The sequence below is a fragment of the Diaphorina citri genome, unplaced genomic scaffold, assembly GCF_000475195.1.
Source record: "Diaphorina citri unplaced genomic scaffold, Diaci psyllid genome assembly version 1.1 scaffold1353, whole genome shotgun sequence".
In the NCBI taxonomy this organism is placed as follows: Eukaryota; Metazoa; Arthropoda; class Insecta; order Hemiptera; family Psyllidae; genus Diaphorina; species Diaphorina citri.
In genome coordinates this window covers 66,701-84,369 of record NW_007378781.1, presented here as the reverse complement: position 1 = coordinate 84,369, position 17,669 = coordinate 66,701, and the positions used below count along the sequence as shown (strand labels likewise).

At 39.2% G+C, this 17,669-nt stretch overlaps 1 protein-coding gene across 1 annotated transcript; it reads left to right on the top strand.

Moving 5' to 3' along the window:
* The first annotated feature begins 2,494 nt into the window (after nt 1-2,494).
* Nucleotides 2,495-16,946, top strand: LOC103515495 (pickpocket protein 28-like). Its single transcript, XM_026828181.1, has 11 exons — nt 2,495-2,754; nt 3,248-3,451; nt 4,051-4,180; nt 4,597-4,691; nt 4,949-4,993; nt 5,636-5,837; nt 7,142-7,412; nt 8,432-8,491; nt 9,580-9,778; nt 16,352-16,481; nt 16,800-16,946. Exons 1-11 carry the CDS (start codon nt 2,495-2,497, stop codon nt 16,944-16,946), a joined length of 1,743 nt encoding a protein of 580 aa, XP_026683982.1.
* Nucleotides 16,947-17,669: the final 723 nt, after the last annotated feature.

The following is a 17,669-nucleotide window of genomic DNA, read 5'->3' as shown; positions in this document are numbered from 1 at the left end:
AGCGCTTACAGTTCACTCCATCAAACCTCTTTTAAAAAAAAAGTGATCACGAGAAAACCCCAACAAAGAGGTAATTACGAAAAAGGCGCTTTCTTACTATGAAAAAGGGTGTATGATCTAACCTGGTTTCCACCATCTGATCTGATTTCAATAAGCTTATATATTTCTGATTTTCGAAAATCATCTAGATTTTAGAACGTCACTTTATTTTACACAATCTCGCCGATTTTTGTTTTGATTTGTCATTTGACTTGACTAGAGGTCTAGAGTTGACCCGGTTGACCGAAGGAAATGAGGTCTCGAGTTTTAACCTTCTAACTCGGCAGCTTGGCAATTTTTAATTTGTCTGTTCGTTATACAATAACTCTCGAACATCGAACAGTTTGTTCGATTTTGATGAAATTTGGTTTTTGACTTGACTAGAGGTCTAGAGTTGACCCGGTTGACCGAAGGAAATGAGGTCTCGAGTTTTAACCTTCTAACTCGGCAGCTTGGCATTTTTCAATTTGTTCGTTATGCAATAACTCTCGAACATCGAACAGTTTGTTCGATTTTGATGAAATTTGGTAGACATGTTAAACACAGGGCCCATGAAGCGCTAGTATTTAATACATCTCATTTCGCATTACCAACCAGACTATTGAATTTCTAATTAAACCAATAAGAAACGAAATTGGGGAATGGAGGAAAGTTTGTAGGGATTTGAAGATGGACCAATCAGGTGGTAAAAAGAACACTGACCTATATCTGTAAGAAATAATTAACGAAATTGGGGGTGTTTAGATTGAAATTTTGAAGGCAAATATTCCAAAAGCCCGAGCAATACAAGCAGTGAGGCAAAGAGATAGGGGAAGGGAGATTAGAACATTAGAGGGGCAAAACACCAGGCAGCAAGGTTTGATGGGGGAGATAAAGAGATAGGGGAACGGAGATTAGAACGTTAGAGGGGCAGAACATTAGGCAGCGAGAGAAGTGATACGGGAGGTAAAGAGATAGGAGATTAGAACGATGGAGGGGCAAAGAGACGGAGGGGTCTACTGTAGTTGCGAAGAGATAGGGGATTAGGTAGATGGGCAAAGAGACGGTCTCTACTGCAGTAGCGTCAATAGTCGAGTAGTTTTGTCGAGTATGTATGTAGTTTACAGAGCAACGTAGTCACAAATATGACACGATGGGGGAATTGACTAGCGCTTCTCAATCACGGTGTGTTATCAGTTAAGTACGTTGCCATGACCATCTTCTGATCATATTGTCCCATGCATTATTGTGCCCGGAGACTTAATTGATATCAAAATGTGGTCCTGAGGGCACAAAGTACTCAATCCTCGAAAATTAGGGTCTCTCAATTATGTAAGCAGTGTTCAGCAAATTTTTGGTTCCGGTAACTGTAAAGTTCCCGACATCACTATGCACAACTATAAAGTCCGAGTAGTAGTACCAAAATTTACCAATTCGTCAGAGTGACAGTATAGTCAGATATAACTGACGTTATCAAATTGACTGTTCATTATTGACAAACATGGTCCATAATAATAGCAGTGTTAGGTCTACAGTACAGACGGCAGCAGTTACACCAGTACCTACAGAGATTACAGTTCAGCACAACATTGACATTTTCAAAACCCAAACTATCACACGTCCAGATACCTCAACAAAAACGTAAAATCAATATGGCAAGTAGAACGTAGTCAACAGTTTGAGTCCCGCTGGACACAAAACATACAACATACAAACCCCCCTCGTACTATATTAGAAAGAAAAACTTTCAGTCATTCAGTGTCATCTGAAAGCCATGACAGGGAAGTACAGGGTAAACAAAAGCACACAGTTCATAAACAAGAAAACCCAACGAGGCTACATTAGACGGGGGAAATTAAACAAAAAATTGACGTGAGGTTAAGAAAACATTATTCCTTGTTCAACTCACCGAAAGTAATTAACACTAATGTACCTACTTGTTTGTCTAGAAAAACAAAAGGATAAGAAAGCAGTCAGCATCAGTCAAGTTTTTTTAGAAAACTCAAAGTCCACTTCCGACTACTGGCTTCAGTTCAGCAGCTACCGAAGAAAGCAGAACATCAGACATGATGGGAATAGAGAGGAGTCTAAGGTCACTGTATAACTGCTAAAAACCCTTTAGATAAATGGCATAGAGAAATTCGAGAAGAAATCAATCGCGGTTGGAACCCTTTTAATTCAAAGATTAATCAAGGAGCGCGGTAGCACTCCGCCCCGCCAAGTCAAGAAATTTTGACAGCGCTACTAGAGATATACGCCACTACGTCACGGACCAAGTAGCCATTTCAGGTAGTTGTAGAGGAAAAACTATACCTAATAGACAATTTCAAAGATCAATACCCAATAGAGACTCAATGCCCGTAGAGGTAACAGCAAAATCAACTATGTACACCAATGCAGTCAGCCCTAAAATCGAACCGAATCGGTACTACTGCCACTACGGATTTCGGAACCCCTATTAACAGCAAAATCAACCATGTACACCAATGCAGTCAGCCCTAAAATCGAGCCGAATCGGTACTACTGCCACTACGGATTTCGGAACCCCTACAAACGCGACGAGGAAGATGCCTCGACTGAAAACGGCGACCGGAAAAGTATCCGATGTGATGCAAACTACGTGAGACTCTTTCTGAAGAACTGGGAATGGCGCGATATTTTTCATGAATACACTCAGAATAGTTCCCTGCATGGACTCAGATATATGGGCAACACGGAGCTTCATATTGCAGAGAGGTAAGATTGTAGTTGACTTCCATGGGCACATGGAAGGATTAATAATAATCGAAAGTCGATCTTTGAACGATTCTTTAGACAGGGTACACCCCTTGGATTCTTTCAGCTCTTTGCAGCTGGAAGAAAGTATTGTTTTGTTAAGGCGGTCTCTGCATACCTACGTCAATCCCTTTTATGTCGTACCCATTGTTGTTTACTATTGCACTGTCTTTACTATTGTTAACCACTTTATTCCAGTTTTGTAGTAACAAATAAGGGTTAGTATTTCTCGTTTAGACCATTAAGGTAGAAACACACTACCATGACGTCACGTCATATGAAGTCAGAAAGATGTAGGTAGTTCAAAGTTTTCCCATAATATTGTAGGTACAGACACACTACTATCACGCCACGCCACGTGACGTGACGTAGTGGTAGCATATTTCTCCCTTTAGAGTTCGATAGGCCTCACTGCTTAATTAACTTCTGGTTTCTCCGTTCCGTCGATATTTAGAATGTTCTGGATCATATCATTCATCATGGCCATCATCGCCTCTGTTCTCCTCATTTCCAACCTCTACGCCAAATGGATCTACAACCCTGTTATCATATCTCTATCACCCATTGCTACTCCACTGACAGCCATACCATTTCCCGCCATAACGATATGCAACATGAACAACGTCCAGAAATCCATAGCGCTAGCCATACAAGCTGGGTAAGTAAAGACATACAGAGTGGGTTTTACCAACTTTTTTTGTCCTTAATAGCCTGTTAGCTTAACAGCCCTCTTGGGTCTATACAAATTAAATGGAATTTAACAGGCTATCAGCTTAGCAGCCCTGTTAGGCCTACACAAATTAAAGGGACCTTAACAGGCTGTTACCTTAGCAGCCCTGTTAAGCCTATACAAATTAAATAGAACCTAACAGGCTGTTAGCAATAATAGCCCTGTTGGGCCCATAGAAATTAAGTGGAACTTAACAGCCTGTTAAGCCTATACAAGTCCTGTTAGGCTCTAAGTACACAGCACAATGACCAGTAGCAAGCTTTATTGAACCTTCGACAAATACTTTGAAACCTTTTCCTCAAAGATTCACCCAGGATTCTTGACAAATTGCAGAAATGACTCCGAATCTGAAATAGAAAAGGGCCCATAGAAATTAAGTGGAACTTAACAGCCTGTTAAGCCTATACAAGTCCTGTTAGGCTCTAAGTACACAGCACAATGACCAGTAACAAGCTTTATTGAACCTTCGACAAATAGTTTGAAACCTTTTCCTCAAAGATTCACCCAGGATTCTTGACAAATTGCAGAAATGACTCCGAATCTGAAATCGAAAAGAAATTGCTCAGCGACTTCTGTGACGAGGAATCTCTGATTGGTGATGGCCTTACTGCGATTGGAGTAGGCGAATGGGAGACGGTGAAAAACTTCATGATAAAGGTAAGACGAGCTGTTTTGCTTCCAGGAGTTTTAAACTTTTCTTAAGTATCCCATAGGAAGGAAAGTAATGTAATCGGGTCATTTTTTTTTTATTATTATTATTTAGGTACATTTATAGATATTTTTTATAAATAAAAGACTTTAAGATCTAACAACTTTCCAGAGGGCCGAGGCTAGACAACTTACAGATCCCAAAGACAACTTCCAGAAGTTGACTCTAGAGTTTGACGAAACCGAATTCATAAAAGGCTAAACAGAACGATTTTACTGCTTGGTTATGGCAGTAGTCCTCAAAATTTTAGATCCTCTAGTAATTCTAGTATAGGTAGTATGAAGGTTGGATTTTTATGATTTCATAAGTAGGTATTTAGATTTGCTGACACACTCTTTTGGAATGTCCATTTTCCCATTGCCAGGTAACACAACCATGTGACAGCATGTTGCGGCTCTGCTTGTGGCACGGAGATCCAATCAACTGCAGTCGAATTTTCTACCCCTCTCTGAACGATTGAGGGCCGAAATTTTTGGAAAGGAACTTGGCCTTATTTTTTACATTTATGTTTTTGGTGGGATCTCACTCCTTTTTGTAAGTGAATGTTGAAGAGCCAATGTCAATGAGAGCATTGTCCAGACTCAATCCTTGACTCTTATGGATTGTAATGGCATAAGCCAAACAAATAGCAAACTGTTCACGGTAATAAGGAAGTATAGGTTAACATATGGTCCAAATTTCGTGAGATTACATTGAAAATTGACGGAGTTATGAAGTTGTGCGTTCAACAAAGTTCGAAACGAATTCATCTTCAAAAACCCGTAAGTTCACCGCAGCAACTCACAGAGAAAGTTTAACATCTGTTTAACTGTCCGGCACACTCCACCCAGCTAGACCCCACATCATTATGGACCAACCCCGTGGCAGCAGCCACCTTCCTAGACCTGGAAGATGAGTGATTGAGTCACCGAACGTTGCCAATGACGTTAACAACAACACAGAGAAAGCGTGGCTACGTCAAACAATATGGTCAGACCCGTGGCAGCAGCCACCTTCCTGGACCTGGAAGATGAGTGACCGAACGTTGCCAATGACGTTAACAACAACAACAACAACAAAGAGAAAGCGTGGCTACGTCAAACAATATAGTCAGAACACGTTAGTCTTCTACTGATGTCAATGACAAATTAGTAGTAGGTATAGGTGACCCTCGTGCCTATAACACGGACAATGCTTATATATATTACCGTCCAAATATGTTCCAGGCTTTTTTAATATGGTCAGAACACGTTAGTCTTCTACTGATGTCAATGACAAATTAGTAGTAGGTATAGGTGACCCTCGTGCCTATAACACGGACAGTGCTTATATGTATTACCGTCCAAATCTACAATGTTCCAGGCATTTTAATTGCTTTACTCCATGTTCAACGAGTAATATTAAAACCTTATGTGCTATTACAGAAAAGATACAAGTGAACTAAACACCACCGTTCATTACCCTTCAGTGGATTGGACTTTGGAGAACGATTTTCCTGAGAACGCCCCCGTTGACAGCATTCCATGGAGACCCTGGGGTGCCGGAAGACATCTCGGGCTGACCGTGGTTTTGGACGCCAATATCGAGGAGTACTTTTGCTCGTCAGAAGCTAGCTATGGATTCAAGGTAACTAATGACAGAGTGGGATCTGTGGGAGTGTGGGATCAACATTCCCATTTTTCTGATAAAACTAGTTGTTCTTCGGAACAATTTTTGTACTGGATCATATCATTAGAATCGTAGCGTAGTAGAAAGGAATTGTCACGAATGTCGTTCCCCAATTAATATACAATGCTGAATTTTATGACTTGAGTTGGATTCAAACCATCAACCTCCACATCAAAAGTCCATTGTGCTAACCACTCCTTCACTGGTTTTGAAACCCTATAGAGATCGTAGAAGCTTAACCCATCCTTTAGAAGCCAGCGCTTACACCATCTTTTAGATCGAGAATCATGGCGTATTGCTGCAAACCAGCCCATCGGCTGTTAACCAATGATGATGATGATGATGCCAATACACATAAACCTCTGAGTGGGCTTTCTGTGTATAGAGTTAAGCTGCTATCTCCGGCCCTTGATGGAACTTAGTACCTAGAAGCACCCTCACTGGTGTCCCCGCCAGTACCGCGAACGAAAGTATCGGTATCTAGAACTCTGTATATACTCCGTGACCCGAACTAACCCGAGCCCTGTCGAGTACAACAAACACTAGGCTCGGTCATCCTCACGGGCCAAGCGGCCTTTATTTCAACCTCAGTTTCTCATTACGATTTTCAGTTGCTTCTTCAGAACCCCGTTGAAACGCCCAAACTGGCGGCATTCGGCGAGCTCATATCTCCAGGACGCGAATCCCTCATCGTCATCAAACCCATCATCAACAAATCCAACCCCAGTATTGCCACCAGCGATCCTGAACTGCGCCAATGTTTGTTTAACAAGGAGCGCGCTTTGCGCTTTTATCGTCACTATACGCAGAGGAATTGTATACTGGAATGTGAGGCGAACTTTACGCTTGGATTGGACTTTGGAGAACGATTTTCCTGAGAACGCCCCCGTTGACAGCATTCCATGGAGACCCTGGGGTGCCGGAAGACATCTCGGTCTGACCGTGGTTTTGGACGCCAATATCGAGGAGTACTTTTGCTCGTCAGAAGCTAGCTATGGATTCAAGGTAACTATTGACAGAGTGGGATCTGTGGGATCAACATTCCCATTTTTCTCCGGACCTTGATGGAACTTAGTAGCTAGAAATGCCCTCACTGGTGTCCGCGCCAGTACCGCGAACGAAAGTATCGGTATCTACAACTCTGTATACTCCGTGACCCGAACTAACCCGAGCCCTGTCGAGTACAACAAACACTAGGCTCGGTCATCCTCACGGGCCAAGCGGCCTTTATTTCAACCTCAGTTTCTCATTTCGATTTTCAGTTGCTTCTTCAGAACCCCGTTGAAACGCCCAAACTGGCGGCATTCGGCGAGCTCATATCTCCAGGACGCGAATCCCTCATCGTCATCAAACCCATCATCAACAAATCCAACCCCAGTATTGCCACCAGCGATCCTGAACTGCGCCAATGTTTGTTTAACAAGGAGCGCGCTTTGCGCTTTTATCGTCACTATACGCAGAGGAATTGTATACTGGAATGTGAGGCGAACTTTACGCTCAGCTTCTGCCAGTGTGTCATGTATTTCATGCCAAGTAAGTGACTGCGGATGAGCTAAATATAAGTCACAGATATTTTCATAAAAATCTACTTGTAAGCTCTAGGTCGCGGGTTCGATAAGGTCCAAAACAGATAAGCTTCAGTTTCGGGACGGCTGACTTCTCCTTATTGTCTTTCTTTTCTCTTGGATTTCGGGACAAGAGCTTAGCGCTTACAGTTCACTCCATCAAACCTCTTCAAAAAAAAGTGATCACGAGAAAATCCCAACAAAGAGGTAATTACGAAAAAGGCGCTTTCTTACTATGAAAAAGGGTGTATGATCTAACCTGGTTTCCACCATCTGATCTGATTTCAATAAGCTTATATATTTCTGATTTTCCAGAGGACAGGTTTACAAGGATCTGTGGCAAGAAAGACACTGATTGTGCAGATAAAGCTAAACGTAAGTTACTTAAGTAAGTGCTTAACTACTTAACATTTAACTATGAATGATTTTTAATCATCTGATCAAATTAAATCTAGCCTGGAGGGTGGCTAAAAGTGATAAGTAGGTACATAAGTCGAACATAAAAATGTACCCTCTGAAATAGATGACAAAAATGACGATGAAAATTAATAGATGATGAAAATGACTAAAAATAATATACCAAAAATAAAATCACTTTACGCTCAGCTTCTGCCAGTGTGTCATGTATTTCATGCCAAGTAAGTGACTGCGGATGAGCTAAATATAAGTCACAGATATTTTAATAAAAATCTACTTGTAAGCTCTAGGTCGCGGGTTCGATAAGGTCCAAAACAGATAAGGTTCAGTTTCGGGACGGCTGACTTCTCCTATTGTCTTTCTTTTCTCTTGGATTTCGGGACAAGAGCTTAGCGCTTACAGTTCACTCCATCAAACCTCTTCAAAAAAAAGTGATCACAAAAAAATCCCAACAAAGAGGTAATTACGAAAAAGGAGCTTTCTTACTATGAAAAAAGGTGTATGATCTAACCTGGTTTCCACCATCTGATCTGATTTCAATAAGCTTGTATTATATTTCCAATTTTTCAGAGGACCGGTTTACAAGGATCTGTGGCAAGAAAGACACTGATTGTGCAGATAAAGCTAAACGTAAGTTAAGTAAGTGCTTACCTACTTAACATTTAACTATGAATGATTTTTAATCATCTGATCAAATTAAATCTAGCCTGGAGGGTAGCTAAAAGTGATCAGTAAGTAGGTACATAAGTCGAACATAAAAATGTACCCTCTGAAATAGATGACAAAAATGACGATGAAAATGAATAGATGATGAAAATGACTAAAAATAATATACCAAAAATAAAATAAATAGAAACCAGGAGAAAGCCATAGTAATAATCATAAAACCAAATTGCTGAAAACAGAAAAAAGGTTGGGAAATTTTTTCAGATAAAAAACATAGAGGTACAAGGGGGAAAAAAGGAAAGGAAACCTTTTTCAAAAATTGCTTCTTTTTTTTCACAACACAAGGTTTTCAAAAACGCTTTTCCGTGTTGGGTGGTTGGTGGAGACGCAATATATCCGTAACATTCACCCATCCGACCCCCTCCTGCCCGGGACAATCGATTTTCACTTGGCAACATTCACCCAAAAACACTGCAATATACCCCTTACCTTCTCAACTTATATATTTCGCCACACTTTTTTCGTCGCTCCAACATTTTTATTCCCTAGGGAAGAAGGGACCTCTATCATTAATACAAGGGAATACATATCTACTTTTGTGCCTTTTCCTTTTGTTTTCAGTAGTCACACTAGTCACTACCTTTTGGGTGGCTTTTTTGTACCTAATGATTTTATCATTAATTTTCATTTTTTATCAAATACAAGGGAATACATATCTACTTTTGTGCCTTTTCCTTTTGTTTTCAGTAGTCACACTAGTCACTACCTTTTGGGTGGCTTTTTTGCACCTAATGATTTTATCATTTATTTTTATTTTTATCATGTACTTAGGTATTATTATTATTAATTGGTCGCCTAGACTCTAAAGAACAAAAGAATATAAAGAACAAGGCCTTCCTTGTTCTTTCGGTAGGTCGTATTTTGAGAGGAACTAGTTCGGGTTATTAGACTCAAAATATGCGGCTATGCGAGACTCAAACCAATCGTCATTTTCTGCGTAGAAAGACGGTTTTCTGGGGGAAAAAAAAGTAACATCATACACCCCTTTTCAGTGGCCATGGAAATGCGGCTGAGTCAGAATTTGTCGAACATCAGCAAAATCTTCAACGACACAACTCAAAAACCAAACTGTGGCTGTTTGCCAGGCTGTTTTAGTCTAGGCTACTCGAAAACCCAATCATCCAGCACTTTGGCTGAAAACCCGCGCATTAAGAAGCGATACCTGGCGGGCAAATCCCTCGAATATTTCAGGTTGGTGAATTATTTCCAAGGTCTTTTGACGTAAATCTGAAACGCCGTTTTATCACAACTATAAATCGCATCTTTACCAATGAACTAGGTACCTTTTCCCACTGAAATAATACCTTTTGCTTAGTGTGAATTTCTTGCTGTTGAAAACATCCCATGAAACCTAAACTGTAAGGTACCACACTTTGGCTGAAAACCCGCGCATTAAGAAGCGATACCTGGCGGGCAAATCCCTCGAATATTTCAGGTTGGTGAATTATTTCCAAGGTTTTTCGACGTAAATCTGAAACGCCCCTTTATCACAACTATAAATCGCATCTTTACCAATGAACTAGGTACCTTTTCCCACTGAAATAATACCTTTTGCTTTGTGTGAATTTCTTGCTGTTGAAAACATCCCATGAAACCTAAACTGTAAGGTACCCCGATAGGATAGGATTAGGCGCACGTGCCTTGTAAGCGCTAGGCCGCGGGTTCGATTCCCGCGTACTTTATACTGGACGGATAATATTCGTTCTCGAAACGGCTGGCTTTCTCCTATCCTGTCTTTCTTCTCTCTTCGATTTCGGGACGATAAAGTAGTTATTCTGTCATAACATTTAGCAAAATCGGTATAGGCGCAGTCTACTTGACCACCATCTTCTATAACAGATGTAATGAATTCAGTGTAAAAAAATACTTTTAAAAAAAAAAAAAAAAAAACAAATTCTTTACCAAAAATATTCACTGCAACACAAGAGAATGAAAATTTTCGTAAGAAATTCTTCAACATTCATCAAAATGGCGGACTTACAATGCTTCTAATGTTGAAATCCAAGGTTTTGCTGGGTTTTTCATTCCCTTCATCGATGCTCCATTCAATTTTAATTCCTTCATTCGACTTCATTATTCCTTCATCACAAATATTTCATTGTGGAGCCGCGAATAGATGAGAGTTCAACAAGAGCCGATGATTTTGTTTACAAAATGTCTTTTGGAACGCTTCATCGATGCTCCATTCAATTTTAATTCCTTCATTCGACTTCATTATTCCTTCATCACAAATATTTCATTGTGGAGCCGCGAATAGCCATCGATGCTCCATTCAATTTTAATTCCTTCATTCGACTTCATTATTCCTTCATCACAAATATTTCATTGTGGAGCCGCGAATAGATGCGAGTTCAACAAGAGCCGATGATTTTGTTTACAAAATGTCTTTTGGGGCCACTTCAATGCGCTCTACCGGAATGAAGAGGAAACTTTCAACAGTGTTGCCGAACCTATTTCCTGTTGCAAATTTTACTGCTAAAAAGATTCGTTCACACTCCAGGTGTTGAAAGTTTAGATATTGTAATTTTTGTAATAATTCACTGATATTAGGATTTTCAACAGTGTTGCCGAACCTATTTCCTGTTGCAAATTTTACTGCTAAAAAGATTCGTTCACACTCCAGGTGTTGAAAGTTTAGTTATTGTAATTTTTGTAATAATTCACTGATATTAGGACAGAAGTAAAATTAAGAATGCTTGGCCTGAATTCCCCTTGCTAAATAAATAGCAAAGGTTGAGTGCGAAGGGCACCCACTCGTGAAATTTGTAGCCAAAACCGAATGTCAGCCCAAAGCAGTCACTCCAGTTAGGGCTGATTGAGAGGCTGATGAAAAACGCCGACCCCGTCTGTACACGGGAAAAGGCGAAGAAAAAGAATTAAGAACGCCTGGCTTTTTACGATATTTTTTTAAGGGGGGTTTACCCTGCTTACTCGAATCAACCTCACCAAGCCTGCGTAAACCGATAGAGAGAATGGAGGAGTTGCAATTGGGAAAAATATTAATAAAAGGTCGATTCCTACGTAAAATGTTGTGAAAAATCCAAATCTGAGGTCAAAACTCGGTACAGGGAAGATGAGGAAAGGGTTAGAAATTTAGAATAGAATAGAATATACCCTGCTTATACTGCCAGAATGAGACTGAAAAGTCCCTCTACTCCTGCAGTCTAAACTAGATCTTGTGTGATGACACAAAGCGTGGTAACACACCGACCGTGGTTGGTATTTGGATGGTTGACGGTTTTGGCAAGCTTTGTTTGATGAACGTGTGCTTAGCGTTTCGAGTTGAGTGGAGGGTGGCGTGCCTGCCTTGTAAGCGTTGGGCCGCGGGTTGGATTCCGCTCGGGGCGAATTTTATTCTAAATAGATAATGTTCAATTCTAAATAGATAATGTTCGGAACGACTGGCTTTCTTCTACTCTGTCTTCCTTCTCCGCTTTCGGGACGAAAAGACCGTTACATTTCCCTCTATTCTCCTTTTTTTAGCAGTAAAAATATGACTTGACAACCCTGTATTCTTGCGCATGCTCAGTTCAAATAAAGTTCATTGATAAAAAAAAATGTCAATATTTTACTATACTACCTAATCGTAGTATCCTGAAAGAATAAAGAAATAGAACTGAACTGAACTTTTGAATTATTTGAGATATAGGTGAAAGGTTAAAGGTGTATCTGTCATTGATTGATGATTAATCCGTAAAAAAAAACACAATATCTAAATTAAAAGTAACCACCTTTGCATTGTGTCGGAAAAACCTCACCTGTGAAACACTGTCATATTTTCAACAGTGTTGCCGAACCTATTTCCTGTTGCAAATTTTACTGCTAAAAAGATTCGTTCACACTCCAGGTGTTGAAAGTTTAGTTAGTGTAATTTTTGTAATAATTCACTGATATTAGGATATTACTGATTAATTAAACTACAAAACTAGATAGGTATCTATTTCAAATAAAATTGAATAAATTCGTAAAATGATTATTCTTAACTCTTTTTAAATCTAAACAGACAGGTATTTTCTCCTTTTTTTAGCAGTAAAAATATGACTTGACAACCCTGTATTCTTGCGCATGCTCAGTTCAAATAAAGTTCATTGATAAAAAAAATGTCAATATTACTATACCTACTACCTAAACCTAATCGTAGTATCCTGAACCTGAAAGAAATAGAACTGAACTGAACTTTTGTATAGGTGAAAGGTTAAAGGTGTATCTGTCATTGATTGATGATTAATCCGTAAAAAAAAAACCACAATATCTAAATTAAAAGTAACCACCTTTGCATTGTGTCGGAAAAACCTCACCTGTGAAACACTGTCTTAAAACAAGTGAGATAACAATCACCCGATACTTCTTATAATGACTCACTAGATATTGGAACACTTGATTTGGTAAGATTTCCTGCCTCTTCTGTTTTCATTAGTCACTTCACGTAAAAATTCAGCCCTGGGAAGGCCAACAGCCTGGTAAGTCCCATTTGAAACTGAAAGCTACTGCCAGCCTCCCACCAAATAAAGTTCATTGAAAAAAAAAAAAAAAAAATGTCAATATTTTACTATACTACCTAATCGTAGTATCCTGATTCCTGAAAGAAATAGAACTGAACTGAACTTTTGAATTATTTGAAATATAGGTGAAAGCTGAAAGGTTAATGGTGTATCTGTCATTGATTGATGATTAATCCGTAAAAAAAACACAATATCTAAATTAAAAGTAACCACCTTTGCATTGTGTCGGAAAAAACCTCACCTGTGAAACACTGTCTTAAAACAAGTGAGATAACAATCACTCGATACTTCTGATAATGACTCACTAGATATTGGAACACTTGATTTGGTAAGATTTCCTGCCTCTTCTGTTTTCATTAGTCACTTCACGTAAAAATTCAGCCTTGGGAAGGCCAACAGCCTGGTAAGTCCCATTTGAAACTGAAAGCTACTGCCAGCCTCCCACACAATCAAACCCCCATTCCAAGAATTGGTTAGCTGACAGTAGGAAGTTAGCTTCAAATTGCTAGCAGTAGAAATCCAGCTCTTACCAATAAATCAGTGTGCAAAGGATAGGTATTGATTGCGGACACTATTGATCTTTGGGAGTACCTACAGCTTGAGAGGTCAGGAGGAAATGGGCCTATTCTTTTGTAAAGAGAAATTTTAACTGACGTTCTTTATGCTTGGGTTGTACACTTTTCTAAATAATGCCAAAGGATAGGTATTGATTGTGGACACTATTGATCTTTGGGAGTACCTACAGCTTGAGAGGTCAGGAGGAAATGAGCCTGTTCTTTTGAAATTTTAAGTGACGTTCTTCATGCTTGGGTTGTACACTTCTAAATAATGTCTGACAGTAGGAAGTTAGCTTCAAATTGCTAGCAGTAGAAATCCAGCTCTTACCAATAAATCAGTGTGCAAAGGATAGGTATTGATTGTGGACACTATTGATCTTTGGGAGTACCTACAGCTTGAGAGGTCAGGAGGAAATGAGCCTGTTCTTTTGTAAAGAGAAATTTGAACTGACGTTCTTCATGCTTGGGTTGTACACTTTTCTAAATAATGTTACTTTGTCTTCAGGATTGATTTTCTGGCAGAATGGCTTCAACAAGCATAGTCACTGAATCAACTCCAGCAGTTGCAAATCATGATGAACCCGATATTGTTCTCAACTCCAATCAGAAACAAAATTACAAGCCCAAAGGTAAAACTATGCAATTTATTCTTGTAGACAGGTGTCATCCAATTTTTACCTAGAAGATTGTTTGTTAACTCAACTACCTATGAGTAAGACACTATGACTCAAAGAGGAGGGAGTACCTATATACCTATGATATCAGATGTAGATGAACATTTCATCTTTTTAAAAAGGGAAGAAGAAGAAGAATAAACTGTTGAGGAAAAGTACAGGGGAGTAATAGTGCTGCATTTATAATTTTAGACTGTCAAAATATGACGGGAACATTAATCCCGTTATTATTTCACATCAACTACTCATGAGTAAGACACTATGACTCAAGGGGGGGGGGAGTACCTATACCTATGATATCATATGTAGATGAACATTTCATCTTTTTGAAGGGAAGAAGAAGAAGAAGAAGAATAAACTGTTGAAGAAAAGTACAGGGAAGTATAGTGCTGCGTGCTGCATTTAGAATTTTAGACTGTCAAAATATGACGGGAACATTAATCCCGTTATTATTTCACGACAATAATGTATTGACATTGCATTTTACCTTGAAAATTGTACTATTTTCAGAAAGTGCATTCAATCAGCAGAAGCTACCAGCATGGCAGCCAATCCTCACTGCTGGAACAGTCATGCCTGCGTTCTTCACATTTGGCCTGTTCTTCATTCCCATAGGAGTGGGCCTGGTGTATTTTGCTGACAATGTGAGTGTGGGTTATTTCAAACCTTAGCACCTTAGACTATAGAGAAAACATTGTGTAAAAAAAAAATGATAGAGAGAGATTTGAGGAGGGAACTGTAACAATGGAGGTCTTGTTGTCTCAAAATAGAAGAAAGAAGGAGGACAGGATATGAGAAAGCCAGCTGTTCCAAGAACTAACCTTATTTTGGTAAGGTTAGGGTAAAGTTTGTCCTGGGTGGGAATCAAACCTGTGACCTAGCACTTAAAAGGCAGATGTGCTACCCTGCAACCTAACTAGGCTGGCCTTAAAGGTAGATTTTATGAGAAAGAGATATTCATTCTTATTCTTGAAATTTAAATTAGTTAATTCTTTTTTAACCCCCCCTAGCCCTCACCCTGCAATTTTTGGAAGAAAAAAACACTCAATTTTTAAAAATCAACTGTTTTATCTTCAGATTTATTAATGAAATTAGAAATTAAAAATTATTCACTTCTCATATTTTTGGTTACATTGTATTTTTGGTTACACTACCGGGGTTCGAATCCGGCGTGCTACAGAAAATTTTAATTTGTTACATTGGTAAAGATTAATTACCGGAGGAGATGGTGAAACTGGGGAAAATACGGGACACGCGTATCCCGTACGGGACATTTTGAAAAGTGCCCAAAATACAGGACGTCCCGGGAAATACGGGACGTCTGGCAACCCTACTGCATACCTACGTCAATCCCTTATATGTCGTACCCATTTTTGTTTATTATTGCACTGTCTTTACTGTTGTTAACCACTTTATTCCAGTTTTGTAGTAACAAATAAGGGTTAGTATTTCTCGTTTAGACCATTAAGGTAGAAAGTAGAAACACACTACCATGACGTCACGTCATATGAAGTCAGAAAGATGTAGGTAGTTCAAAGTTTTCCCATAATATTGTAGCTACAGACACACTACTATCACGCCACTTGACGTGACGTGACGTGACGTGACGTAGTGGTAGCATATTTCTCCCTTTCGAGTTCGATAGGCCTCACTGCTTAATTAACTTCTGGTTTCTCGGTTCCGTCGAAATTTAGAATGTTCTGGATCATATCATTCATCATGGCCATCATCGCCTCTGTTCTCCTCATTTCCAACCTCTACGCCAAATGGATCTACAACCCTGTTATCATATCTCTATCACCCATTGCTACTCCACTGACAGCCCGATAGGATAGGATTAGGCGCACGTGCCTTGTAAGCGCTAGGCCGCGGGTTCGATTCCCGCGTATTTTATCCTGGACGGATAATATTCTCGAAACGGCTGGCTTTCTCCTATCCTGTCTTCCTTCTCTCTTCGATTTCGGGACGATAAATTACCTACTCTTTCTCACCCATTTACAAGTTTACGTCTCCCCCTCTGCTTTCCCACAGGAAGAACATGGCAGTAGTACACCTGTTTTTCACGGACACTCAATTCACAGGATTTGTCAAAAGCGAACTGTTTGGATTTACCGAATTCCTGTGTAAGTTTCCCCCCCCCCTTCTATACATTATGCTGACGGTTCTTCAAAACTGAAAACCAGGCACAGAATCGGAGCAGTAGTACACCTGTTTTTCACGGACACTCAATTCACAGGATTTGTCAAAAGCGAACTGTTTGGATTTACCGAATTCCTGTGTAAGTATTTCCTCCCTCCCCCTTCTATACATTATGCTGACGGTACTTCAAAACTAAAAACCAGGCACAGAATCAGAGGCAGATGTGCTACCCTGCAACCTAACTAGGCTGGCCTTAAAGGTAGATTTTATGAGAAAGAAATATTCATTCTTATTCTTGAAATTTAATTTAGTTAATTAAAGGAACTATCCATGTTTTCAGGTAAAGGAACTATCTCTGGACTACACTCATTGTCTCTCAGTAGAACAACCAGACAAGACATGTGCCCAGATTATAAACAACTCCAGACAAATGAACTGTACCTGTGAACTACAGTTTGCTTTGAGTGAAGAAATTGAAGTAAGTTGACTACTTGTTGAGTGTCAATGACCGTGGAGTAATAAACTGAATAGATGGGTAATAAACTGAGAATAACACACATAATGCTCTGCTAGCTGGCTGGGGGACTTTAAATATCAATTATACCAGCCTGAATTTCCCATGCTAAATAAATAGCAAAGGTTGGTTATGAAGGGTATTCACTATTCACTCGTAAAATTTGTACCCAAAGGCAAATGTCAGCACAAAGCAACCACCCTAGTTAGGGCTGAGGATTTTTTTTTTTTTTCCCCTTTTTTTTTTTTTTTTTTTTTCCTTGAGTATATTGAGTTTTTATTATTATTATTTTAATTTGTATTTCCTGAATGCCACCCTTTCCGTTTCTATCAGCAATAACTACTTACTTCTTTACTTTTAACTCTCATTATTGTGATTAGATTTTTATTTTTATCTATAAAATAGTAGATATTTATTTATAATTCATAAAATTTACGACAGGGATTTACTTACTGAAATTCCCATTGATAGTTTGCTCCTGTGTTAGTTTTCGTTTGACAGCTTAAAGTATTTAGCAGTACGCTAGGTATTTTAGTTTTGTTTAAATTAGTACACACTACCTACAACGCTAAGTGTTAGGGATTGTAACTCGGAAAATTGGATTTTGAAAGTAGGTACCTAGATATTCCTTAATGTTTGTAGATTTTCTTTAGGTGTAGGTTTTTACCTATTCATCATTGTTGTTCGATTAATTTA

Bases quoted from the DNA above. Each gene is read 5' to 3' on its own strand.
- LOC103515495 (XM_026828181.1), top strand. From the start codon at position 2,495: ATGTACACCAATGCAGTCAGCCCTAAAATCGAGCCGAATCGGTACTAC. The intron at 4,181-4,596 runs GTAAGACGAGCT...TCCCATTGCCAG, and splicing joins TGAAAAACTTCATGATAAAG to GTAACACAACCATGTGACAG. The intron at 7,413-8,431 runs GTAAGTGACTGC...CCAATTTTTCAG, and splicing joins TGTCATGTATTTCATGCCAA to AGGACCGGTTTACAAGGATC.